The sequence below is a fragment of the Meriones unguiculatus genome, chromosome 15, assembly GCF_030254825.1.
Source record: "Meriones unguiculatus strain TT.TT164.6M chromosome 15, Bangor_MerUng_6.1, whole genome shotgun sequence".
NCBI classification, from domain to species: domain Eukaryota; kingdom Metazoa; phylum Chordata; class Mammalia; order Rodentia; family Muridae; genus Meriones; species Meriones unguiculatus.
The window spans coordinates 62,176,795-62,188,481 of NC_083362.1; the positions used below are offsets into that span (position 1 = coordinate 62,176,795).

At 55.5% G+C, this 11,687-nt stretch overlaps 2 protein-coding genes across 4 annotated transcripts; one reads left to right on the top strand and one right to left on the bottom strand.

The window, feature by feature from the left end:
* Positions 1 to 115: 115 nt before the first annotated feature.
* Chpf (chondroitin polymerizing factor) lies at positions 116 to 4,908 on the bottom strand. Of its 2 annotated transcripts, XM_060368675.1 has the most exons (5): positions 4,244 to 4,378; positions 3,737 to 3,879; positions 2,726 to 3,299; positions 2,093 to 2,272; positions 116 to 1,773 (listed from the first exon to the last, which is right to left on the bottom strand). In XM_060368675.1, exons 3-5 carry the CDS (start codon positions 3,125 to 3,127, stop codon positions 517 to 519), a joined length of 1,839 nt encoding a protein of 612 aa, XP_060224658.1. In that variant the 5' UTR covers positions 3,128 to 3,299; positions 3,737 to 3,879; positions 4,244 to 4,378; the 3' UTR covers positions 116 to 516. The 2 variants fall into 2 exon arrangements, with proteins under 2 accessions (XP_060224658.1, XP_021481980.2); XM_021626305.2 differs by lacking the exon at positions 3,737 to 3,879 and having other exon boundaries at positions 4,244 to 4,908.
* A 58-nt stretch (positions 4,909 to 4,966) lies between these two features.
* On the top strand, positions 4,967 to 11,569 carry Tmem198 (transmembrane protein 198). Of its 2 annotated transcripts, none has more exons than XM_021626317.2 (5): positions 4,967 to 5,333; positions 5,633 to 5,837; positions 8,336 to 8,911; positions 10,170 to 10,372; positions 10,709 to 11,569. In XM_021626317.2, the coding sequence occupies exons 2-5, from the start codon at positions 5,672 to 5,674 to the stop codon at positions 10,844 to 10,846; spliced, it is 1,083 nt and encodes a 360-aa protein (XP_021481992.1). In that variant the 5' UTR covers positions 4,967 to 5,333; positions 5,633 to 5,671; the 3' UTR covers positions 10,847 to 11,569. The 2 variants fall into 2 exon arrangements, with proteins under 2 accessions (XP_021481992.1, XP_060224662.1); XM_060368679.1 differs by having other exon boundaries at positions 4,993 to 5,333; positions 5,633 to 5,769.
* The last annotated feature ends 118 nt before the right edge of the window (positions 11,570 to 11,687 follow it).

Consider the following 11,687-nt stretch of genomic DNA (forward strand, 5'->3'; position numbering starts at 1 on the left):
CTGTAAAAGAAAATGAAAGCTCCACAGACACAGGGCTCTTCCATCCTTACAAGTCAGTTCTCCCTACTCCCAGGCAACTTGCTAAAACTCTGAATTACCAGTCTTCACTCATTAGTCCACACTTAGCCAGTTTATTAAAGCCAGGGTTTCATCATGGATCCAGAGGGAGAAGGTAGATCCCATATCCCTCCTTTCTTAGCTTCCTCCTCCAACAAGTCATCTACAGCCCAGCCCCCAGGACAAGATCCCTGGAACCATGGCTGGCGTTAGGCATAAATACACAGAGGCCACAGCCTGAATCAGCAGCGTCAAGGGGGCAGGGAGACTGGACAGGAAAAAAAATGGCTCTAGGGCATCTTTCTCAGGCTTTGTCCTGAGCCCACAGGCCCACAAAACAAAAGACAAGGGACCAGTGGGCTGCCCTAGGGTCTGAGGCTACAGCCAGCCCTGTCCAGCGAGGCTGGCATGTGGCTCCAGGTCACTGGGGAAGAGCAGGGACAGGTGCTCTTAGGTGGCTTAGGTGCTGTTGCCCTGTTCTTGCTCAAAGAGCAGCATGGCAAGCTGGGTGCGGGAGCCGAGGCCCTCGAGCACACTCTGGCGACAGCGGTGGTAAAGGTCCTCACTGAGCCGTGCACTACATGGCTGGGCCCTGTAGTACTGTAGGAGGGCTGGTTCCACTGCCCTCAGCACATGCAAGCTGGAGAAGCGCAGAAACAACTCGTACACATCCATGCTCTCCAGCAGCTCCTCCTCCTGCTCAGACGCTGCCACCAGCCGGCCCCGGGCCGCCACATAGTCGGAGTTGTAGAAGCATGCCTCACTGGCAGCCTGGCGATCAAAGTGGCCAGTGTCTCGGCCCAGTTCTGGTGGTCCAGGGCCCTGTGGTGGAGCCACCGCAGGGTGGAAGGCCTGGAAGTGCATGGGAAAGAAGGCCTGCCAGCCAGAGATGGCGTGCATGCGACAGCGGTTCAGGAAGTCAGGTGTGAGCACTGTGTCTGGCCCGGCCAGCAGGAACAGAGTGTCTAGCGGGTGCTTCTTGGAGAGTAGATCCATGAGACGCAGTGGCGAGGGGGCAGCTGTCTGCACACTGAGCCAGGGCACCCGGGCACCAGGGAAACGCCGTTCCAGCTCTGCCACATGGGCCTTGACAGGGGCGAAGACATCTGCGTGGGCTGCCCGCTGGGCCTGGCGTGGCTCATACAGGAGCAGCAGGGTCAAGGCTGCTGCGTCACCAGGCTCCAGTACCGAAGTGGCAAAGGCTTCTAGGAAGCTGGGAGCCAGGTCACGCTCAGTTGCAGCCAGAGGCAGTAGCACAGTGAGCCTAGAAGCCTCGGTGACATAGGGCACAGGCAAGATCTCCACTCGGCTCAGGGGCCGGAGGAGCTGCACCCTGCGAGTGATGGGCCTGCGGCCACCCTGGGGAGTCAGTGCTTCTAGCTGCAAGTCTAGTGTGTACTCCATGCCCCGGGCTGGATCAAAACGCCGGTAGCCATTCACCAGCTGCTGTTTCTGGAGCCTCAGTGCTGGCTGGTAACGGCGGTTGAGCTCCTCTAAGGCTGTCCCCAGGACATCAGCCACATCGGCCTGGTCAGCCCCACGCAGTGGGCAGCGGGGTGAGCCATCAGCACAGGAGAAAGCATGCTGTTCCGTGAAGTAGTCCCAGCGCAGAACCTCGAAGCGTGAGGCAGGGCGAGATGGTGCTGGAATGCCCACCGGCCAGGCAGAAGCCCGCTCCCCATCAGCAGCCAGTCTGCTGGTGTTCTGGATCTCCCACTGGGCCAGAAAAACAGGCCATGAGCAAAGCAAGTGGTCACATAGTCAGTGTGCATATAGAGGCTGCGTGGGCAGCCAGTGGTACTCAGGGAGGGCCCGCAGTTTCCTGCAAACCTCCACTCACCCGAGGGCCCCACACAGTGTCGCCACAGATTGAGTCAGCTTAAAAGTCAAAGGGGGAGTTTCCTGGAGGTTCCACAGAGGCCTAAGACCTGGCAGTGGGTTTTGCACTGAATTTTTATTCCCTAAGGACCTACTCAGAACCTTCACCCCTTCAGACCCCTTCACTCACTCCTCCACCCTCAAGCCCAGGCTGTACCTGCAATTCTTGAATCTCCTGGTACGTGCGGTCCAGCTCAGCTCGGGCAAAAGCTTTGTGCAGCTGGTACATGTGCACAGGGTCACGCACAGGGTGGGCTGTCAAGGCGTTGCGGAGACGAGGGTCCCCCTCCTGCACAGGCTCCCCAGGGCTCATCTCCAGGTAGCTGTAGTGCACTCCCTGGGGAGAGGAAGGGAAGCATCTATAACAGGAACAATGGCAGAACTGTCTTCCCGCTGATGGGTCACGGACATGGGACTCAGTTTTGTGGACTTTAAGTCTATTTGGCCAGTTGATGTTGTGCGACCCTGGTCAAGTCTCTGTGAGTGCCTCTGTGAAAGCTGTCTCAGAGGTGTCCACAGAGCTAAAGAAAATAACCAACACTGACGACATCCTACATGCAAGGATCTCTCACTTCTCCCTAATCCCCATACAGCCCTGCCTAATAATTGTTTCCATCACCATGAGGCTACTGCAGCTCAGATCTAGTAATTATCTAGGGGCACTGGGATTTTAAAAAAAAAAAAAAAAGATAGGTTAACATGGAAACTGTATCTCCACTACCCCACACCTCTCCTGGGAAGTATGCAAGCTCTGAGAGGCAACACCTAATGGGGAAGCTTGTCTTCCTACCTCATGGTCGCCGGTACAGCCCACGCCCGTGGCATCGAGGATGCAGCGACCCAACCACTCATCCGGGCGAGCGCTGACGATGTCGTTGCGGCAGCTCTCCAGGTGGGGGCGCAATTGCTGTAGTAGTGTGCGAGATAGTAACACTCCAAAGCCTCCATGGCAGTAGCGGCCTGGGGTAGTCTCCCCCCCGATGAAGTCCTGCGGTCGGCCAAGATAGAGATGGGTTGCCGAAGCCAGGCTGAGGTGGCCAGCTAGGCGTTCCAGTCCATGCGCTTCAGTGTAGGTGGCATCAGGCACTAGGAAAAACCAGTCAAAGTCATCGCCGTGTTGCTCCAGCAGGTGGCGCAGCGCCAGGTGCAGGTGTCCGATGGGCCGCTCTTCGCCCAGTGTCACCACGGCCATGCCTGACGGTGTCCGGCGGCCCCGAGCACCGGTCAGGAACACTACATGCTCCAATCGGTGTCCCAGAGTTCGGTTCACAGCCACGCCCAGCGTAGGCAACGTGGCTTGTGAGGTCAGCACTGCCACCAGTAGCCTCTGCCTGATGCCCAGCTCCGTGCTGATATACCGAGTTCTGGGAAAAGACAGTTATGAACAAGATAGCACAACAGGCTTCGTTTGTGATCTCTTCTCTGGGCCTGTTTTGCACCCAGGAACAGGATAAAGAATAACATCTCTCCCACGAGGCATGAGAATTTAAGTGAAATATCGGCCTTTGCATTTAGGAGATAGCAATTCCCATGCAGGTGAGAGATACATCAGATCCAACTCCAGATTTCACCACCTAGTAGTTGTGTCCCTGAACATATCACTTAGTGTGAGCCGTCGGTGAAATGGGCCTGATTGTATTTACACTGTAAAATGCTTGCCACACGGCGCATCCACTTCCTGCTATATGAAAATGCTGTCAACCCCCCCGCCAAGTATGCCCTATAAATGATGTGTGGGAATATACGGCAAAGCGGTGTAGAGACCCTATTTCGGAGAGGGGCAACTAAGACAGTAACTCACCTTCCTAAGGTAGAAGGTAAGTTGTACAACTGGAATTCACTGTTACTTAGAAGCAATTACTTCAATTCGTGGGCAGAGACATCAATGTGATGAGAACATTCCTCCCTCTCCCATCTCATCCCAAGGTGGCCCTTGCAACCCATCTAGGAATGAAATACAGGTAAATTCCAGTTCCCTCCTTTTTCCTTCCCCCTCTTTGTACACTCATCCTCCTGAACACTAATTTCTTTAGTCCTAAACAGACCAGCTAGGGGTTAAGAGGGTATTTGGGGAACTACTGGGTGGAGCCGGTTTAGCTCAGCTCAGCTCAGGATTGGATCCAGAAAAAGCTTCAAACTGGCCCTCTGTCTCCCTGGAAAGCAGGATCATAGGAAGTAATCGAGGCCCGAGGACTTCCTGGCTGGCCGGCCCCTTCCTTCCGGAGCCTGACCCGGCCTCTGGCGGCCTCCCTAGCGCGCGCGTCTAGGCTGGTACCCGGGGGGTAGGGTGGATGGAGCGGATGAGTACCTGACGGCCTTCTTGGCGGCCTGGCCGGGCTGTGCGGGATGATAGGGCAGGACACGAGGCTCCCAGCTCTCGCCGCCGGCCCCGGGCCTCTCGCGCTCTGCTCCGGGCTGCACCGAGTTGGGCCGGCGCGCCGCGTTCGTGTTGCCGCGCGGCGGCAGCTCAGAGTCTCCGGGTTGGGGCGGCCCGGGGCCGCAAGGCTCCTCCACCCAGGTGATGCTGAGCAGGCTCAGGGTGAAGCCCAGAGAGATGCCCACGGCCACGGGCCCCGCGGGCCGCAGCACGGACAGCAGCAGCGACGCCCGCATGGCGTCCCGACAGCGGGCCCCCGGCCCCCCGCGCAGCCCGAGCAGGCTCCGAGGGGGCGGGACCGGGGAGGGGGCGGATCCGTACGGCCCGGGCCCAGCAAGGCGGGCCGGCTCCCTCCCCGCCGAGCGGAGCCCGCAGCGCAAGCCGGAACCCCCGCGCGGGTCCGCTCTCCTTCCAGCCCGGCCTCCTTAGGCAGCTGCTGTCCGACGTGTCACTGCGAGGGTCCCGCCCCCGAGGTGGGGTCTCAGCCGTCAGCTACCGGAGAGGGAGGAGGGGGAGGAGGTTAAAGGGGAAGGACCCCCGGAAGTGCCCCCTCCTCAGCGCCGGAGTGGCAGACGCCGGGGGGGGCGGAGTCCCCTGCCTCCCTCGGCGTGGTTGGTGCGTCCCGGATGACGTCAGAAGCAGCCCGCCCCTGCCTGGATGGTGCACCCTGAGTGACGTCAGGAGCAGAGGCCGGAGCTGTCCATCAGCACCAAAGGCCGCCGGCGGGCTCAGGGCATGGGGCCGCGGCTCCCGGGCAGCCCGAGCTCCTGCTCTTGCTCCTTTCCCTTCCCCGGACCGGGCCCGAGTTCCCGGGCGGTGGGGCTGCATTGCCAGGAGGTGTTGGAGGTGGAGCGGCAACGCCGTCGTACGGAGACCCGTCTCTCCGGCCCAGCAGCCCCCTTCGCACGGCGGACTTTGCCCGGACCCCAGTCAGTCGGAGCCTCTGGCGTCCCACAACCCCGGCTCCTCCGGACCCTGCAAAGCCTCCTTTGCTCGGAAGCTCAGGTCACCTCCAGCCCAGGTAAATCTTGGACAATTCCAAACTGAGCCTCTCACAGATGGTGCTCGGGGCTGCCTCTTTTTGCCAGCAGCACCCTCCCTCCCCTCGTCCACCCTCATCTAGTCCCTCTTTGAAGTCCATCCCAGCCGCCTCTAGCCGGGCACTTGTTTCTCTTTGTCTTTGCTCAGAGACGCTTCTAGAGCTGCCTGATGTGGGCATCATTCCTTTGTCCACTCTGGCCTTGCTGAATTCCCCCACACGCAGTGTAATTCTGGTGGAGACCCACGAATGACTCTTGACCCCAATTTTCTCCCTGTCAGGTTGACCTGGGAGGGTGACCCTCTTCTAGTCCCAACACTATGCCGGGTACTATGGAAACTCTGCGGTTCCAGCTGCTGCCCCCGGAGCCGGATGATGCCTTCTGGGCTGCACCCTGTGAACAGCCTCTGGAGCGCAGGTACCAGGCCCTGCCGGCCCTCGTCTGCATCATGTGCTGTTTATTTGGAGTCGTCTACTGCTTCTTTGGTGAGACTTCCCCTCATCCCTCCCCTGTGCCCCTCCACTGTTTCAGTGAGCTTCCTTTCCTGGTGTCTCCCAAGTCATTTCCAGCCCAGCCCACCCCTGTGGCTATATCTTTCTCTTGTTGATCTCAAATGTATTTGTAGCTCATTGGCTCTAGATTCTATAGAGAACAGGTTTTAAATTAGGCTCCCCGAGTTTCAACCTGACCCTATATGTTAGTCAAAGTGATGTAATGGGCATATTAACCTGTCTGAATCTCAGCTTTCTCACCTGGACAAAGGCAACGAGATCTGTCCCACATAGAGAAGAATTAGTAGGTGCCCAAGGAATAATGGCTATTGTAATGAAGATATGTTTCGATCATTGGGCTAAAAAAAAAATCTCTTAGCATGGTGATTAAATATGGTCCCTTACCAACAGGGCATATTGTACGGTGGGGGCGAGACCTGGAATATTCACACTTGTGATACATATTAGAGTGGGCTGGATGGTAGTCATACACATGGAGATCGCCTACAAGGCAGATTCCCATAAGGATGGTTATTGTGAAGAGTTGTATGGGGGAGGGCGTGGTATGCCTGTAATTCAGGAAGCTGAAGCAGGAGAACGGAAGCTCAAGGCCAGCATGGATTACATAGTGCGATGGGGGTAGGGGGACGGCACGGAGCAGGAGTTCAGTGGAACAGGTGAATGTGGTCTATTTGACAACTCTCAAGGTCTTGGCTCAAGGCTACCTTCCCTAGAGAAAAGTATACCCTTTTTCCATTTCCACAAAGCTGTCACATGGGCTAGTGGCAGCTTAGAGCAAATGCCCAGGGGCTTCTTTAGAAAGCTGTAGAACTTCACAGTGGAGACTGCCTTCTATGAGTAGGGACCCAAAGGAAGCCTCCAGGAAAAAAAAATATTATAAGTATCAGAACCAGTTTGGGCAAAGAGGCTGGCATGGTTTGCCAGAAGTGTGTTAGAATAGTTGGAAATATAGGATGTGGACCAGATGGTCTCACTCTTTTACATTTTGCACAGTGGGCAGGAGAAATGCTCCTCACGGGGTTTAGGACATGTACTGAGTCTCCGCGCCCTCTGCTCTGTGCACTCACACCCTCTGCATGATGCTCCAGATAGCCCCATCCTTATCCTCAGCTCCCATGTCTTCTTACCCATCCTGGATGCCTCTACTACGGATTTGGAGCCCTCTTTTTTTTTTTTTTTTTTAAAAACTCTGATTCTCTTTGACTCCAGAACCTTCTGGGGTCTGATACTCCCATTCTTGGAACCCAATCTCCTTTTTCACTTTATTATCTCTCTCTTTGCCTCTCCCTGACTCCCAACTCTGACTCCCACCTTCCCAGCTGTTCAGGGTCTACACCCCACCCTCTTTCAAGGACTGCTAATGGCTGTCAAGTCCCTAGAACCCTGTCTTCTCTACATAGTCCTCTTGGGTTTCTCAAAACCCCATGTAGATACTAGCACCTTCCCACTGGTCCTCTTTGATCCCCATAACTCCAATCTGTAGGCTGTTCCGCCACACTCTGGTCTCTAGTGCTCCCATTTCTCTGGTTTCGGTGTTCCCTTTGTCATAATAATCTTTTTTTTTTTCTTTTTCTTTAAATTTAATTTTATTTTGTTAGATCCATTGAAACTAGAGTTACAGACAGTTGTGAGCTGCCATGTGGGTGCTGGGAATTGAACCCAAGTCCTCTGGAAGAACAACCAGTGCTCTTAACTGTTGAGACATCTCTCTAGTGCCCGTCTTAACAATTTTAATGACTCTGCTTTTGTTCACTCCATCCACAATCTGCGAAGACCTCATCTCCCCCTAACCCAGCTCTGTCCTCTCTCTAACCTTCCAGCAGTGCTTTATCTCTGAAGCCCTGCGACCACACAAGGATATTCCTTCTGAACCTATGTGACCTCACCCCTATACAGAAGCTCCCTCCCCCAAACTTCCAGATTCTTTATCTCTGAATAGTCCTCCTCAGAGGCCCCAGGGACTCGGTTGCTGATCCCCTTGCAACCCCAATGATACCTCTGAACCCTAGGATTCTAAACATCCTATTGCCCCATTACTGATTTACTCAACTCCAGTGATTCTTTTTTGTTTGTTTGTTTGTTTTTCAAGACAGGGTTTCTCTGTGTAGCCATGGCTATCCTGGAACTCACTCTAGACCAGAGACAGGCCTTAAACTCAGAGATCTGTCTACCTCTGCCTCCTGAGTGCTGGGATTAAAGGCCACCACTGCCCAGCAACTCCAATGATTCTTAACTCTGACCCTCAAAGGCTTTATCATTATTTCAATGATTACGTGTCTTCCCAATGATTCCCAGCAAATATCTGCATGATCTCTCCTGACCTCTAGCTCCACCACGGAGCCCTTATGACCCCTAATTCTCTTATTTTACTACCCATGTCTCTGATCCCCTTGTGCCTCCATGTCCTGACCCCTCTGACTTCTTGCCTGGTAACCTCATTTTGGCCCCTCCCTGGCCCTGTTCCCCTCCAGGTTACCGCTGCTTCAAGGCAGTACTCTTCCTCACTGGCTTGCTGTTTGGCTCAGTGGTCATCTTCCTGCTGTGCTACCGAGAGCGGGTTCTGGAGACGCAGCTGAGTGCTGGGGCAAGCGCAGGCATCGCCCTGGGCATCGGGCTGCTCTGCGGCCTGGTAGCCATGCTGGTGCGCAGTGTGGGCCTCTTCCTGGTGGGGCTGCTGCTGGGGCTGCTGCTGGCTGCTGCCGCCCTGCTGGGCTCTGCGCCCTATTACCAGCCCGGTTCTGTGTGGGGCCCGCTGGGGCTGCTGCTGGGAGGCGGCCTGCTCTGTGCTCTGCTCACGCTGCGCTGGCCCCGACCACTCACCACCCTTGCCACTGCTGTGACTGGTGCTGCACTCATCGCCACTGCTGCAGACTATTTTGCTGAACTGCTACTGCTCGGGCGCTACGTGGTGGAGCGGCTGCGGGCTGCGCCTGTGCCTCCTCTCTGCTGGCGGAGCTGGGCCCTGCTGGCCCTCTGGCCCCTACTCAGCCTGATGGGCGTTCTGGTGCAGTGGAGGGTGACAACCGAGAGGGACTCCCACACAGAAGGTGAGAGGACACAGGCTAGGGTGGGCATGGGAAGATGGGATGGACAAAGATGGGTAGGGCCATTGAGGGATTAGTGAGAAGGGACAGAAACTATACACACCGACATCGGAAGACCTCCATGGATTAGAAAGTCAACTTGGTCAAGGTCTAGGAGAAGAGGGCTAAGTCACAATATTCACCCCAAAAGAATGTGTGGGGCTCTAGGTCAGTGTGTGGGGCTTCCAGGCACTAGAGCAGAGATGAAATGAAGGAAGAATAGAGGATGCAGCAGATGCAGCTCAGTGGTGGGATGCTTGCCCAGCATGCACTGGGCTCTGAGTTTGAATCCAGGACCACACATACCAGAGAAGGCTACTAGAGAAGATTCATGCTTTTGTGGGGGTGCATCCCGGACAGCTGAGAAACAGATAATAGACACGCAAACAAACTAATAAGTTCCCTTGTGCAGAGTGGTATGGAGAGACAGCCACAAGGCAGTTTGCAACAGTAGCTCTGAGGAGTCCACTGTCGTTAGGGTGGTGAAGGAAGGTTGCTTGGAGCAGGTGAAATTCATGAGATGGGCTGATGGTATGGACCCTCTGGGCTGAATTCTGTTGGAAGGCCAGTGAGATGCCCATGGAGGGCTTAGAGTAGGGGAGGGAAGAACCAGAGGTTAATGTTTGGGAATGTAGAATGCATTGAAGCAGTGGTTCTCAACCTTCCTGACGATGTGACCCTTTAATACAGTTTCTCATTTTGTGGTGACCACCAACCAACCATAAAATAATTTTTGTTGCTACATCATAACTCTAATTTGCTACTATTATGAATCATAAAGTAAATATCTGTATTTTTTGGTGGTCTTAGGCAACCCATGTGAAAAGGTTGTTTGACTACCCCAAAGGGGTTGCAACCTAGGTTGAGAACTGCTTCATTAGAAAGAGGTGAGTGGAGAAAAGAAACAATGAAGAAGGAGTTGTCCAGTTATATGACGATGGGATGGTGGCTGGCCTGGGAGTTACCCAAGGCCTCAGGATTGGAACAGCAACTACAGCTGGGGAGGGGCTGTTGCATATACAGGCCTTTGCAAGAAAAGAAAAACTGTGGGAAGGCCCATGTTGGAGGTAGGAAATTAGGAAAAGAAGTAACAGGATGAAAGTGATGGGGGTTCATGAGCAAGGGACCATGGAAGCCTCAGCTCCCCTGGCAGGAAGAAAGGGAGAGGGCGCAGGGAAGAGCTACGCAGAGTTGAGCATCTTCTGTGCCCATCCTTGTATAGTGGTCATCAGCCGACAGCGAAGGCGAGTGCAGCTGATGCGGATCCGGCAGCAGGAAGAACGCAAAGAGAAGAGAAGGAAGAAGAGACCCCCCCGGGCTCCTCCCAGAGGTCCTCGAGCACCTCCAAGGCCTGGTCCCCCCGACCCTGCTTATAGGCGCAGGCCAGTGCCCATCAAACGCTTCAATGGAGATGTCCTCTCCCCGGTGAGGCCCCTGAGCCCCTCCAGCCCCAGGGTGGGAGGCATGTGTAGACTGACCATGCAGGATTTAGCTTTCTTAGGGGACACTGCCCTTAAGGCCTGCATTTGTCTATCCATCAGAACCTCTCTATACCTGGGCTCTGATGGATCCAGCTTTGTAGGTATGGACAGGTATCCCAAGCCCGGGCATTAAATGGATATGGCATAAGGTGGGTTTTAGGGCTGTGGGCTCGGCTTGGGGATTACTCAGTCTGTGCAGGCCAGCATCATATCAAGCCTGAGTGGGACAGAGAGGGTTAGTTCTATAGCAGGACTCACAGCTGTGCTTGTATCTCCACAGAGCTACATCCAGAGCTTCCGGGACCGGCAGACCGGGAGCTCTCTGAGTTCCTTCATGACCTCACCCACAGACACAGACTATGAGTATGGGTCCCGGGGACCACTGACAGCCTGCTCGGGACCCCCTGTACGGGTGTAGTCGTGTTCTCACTGTCTAGACTCTGCAGTCACCAACTCTGCCAGCTTGGAGAGTCCTGCCAGGCCACTACTGAGGCTGCATGGCCCCGTGGCCTTTGGCTGTCTCCCCTTGGAGAGGGGTTGGCCAGCCACCGGAAGGGAGGCTGTGTCCCAGGCTAGGTAGGCCTGGCCTGAAGGAGAAGCTCCCGTCCACGCTCCCGAGGGACTCGGGGTGTGAGCCCCACTGGGATGTGCTCAGGGTTGTGTGTTGCCCATACCTGCGTGTGAAGGGGTAGGCTTGGAGGGGACACGGGGACCCTTGCCTTAGCTTTCTGACTGGCAGGGCTTCTTCAGGGCCAGCCCCGCCTCCTGCCCCACTGCTGGGGTCCCATGGGCCACTCTATTGCATGTCTGTGTGGAGGAGGCCTGCCTGCCTCTCCTATTGCTCCACCTTCCGACCACTCATCTAAGGGTTCTTGTCATTGTCCATGGAGCTGATGGCAGCACCCCTCACCCTGGTCCCCTGGCCTCTGCAAAGCCACCAGCCTGAGGGCAGTGGCAGTGGATGGGGGTGGGGGGTGATGCTCTGGGTTGGCTTGGGGAGGAGGGTGAAGGGAGAAGGGCTTCAATGCACGGTGCATGCCTGGTGTCTGCCGTACCACTCTAGACACCTCATGCTTCTGTCTCCTGCCGCCCTGTTTTACATCTTTTATAAATGTGCCAAACTACGTGGCCTCGGCCAGAAGTCTTCAGTAACTGCTAATTCCATCAACCGAGTTGGAAGCGTTGTGGCTTCGGAGCTGTGTTAGTTCCTATAGGGGCTGCAAACATAGGTCTGCCTTCCCATGGCACACAGACAGGTG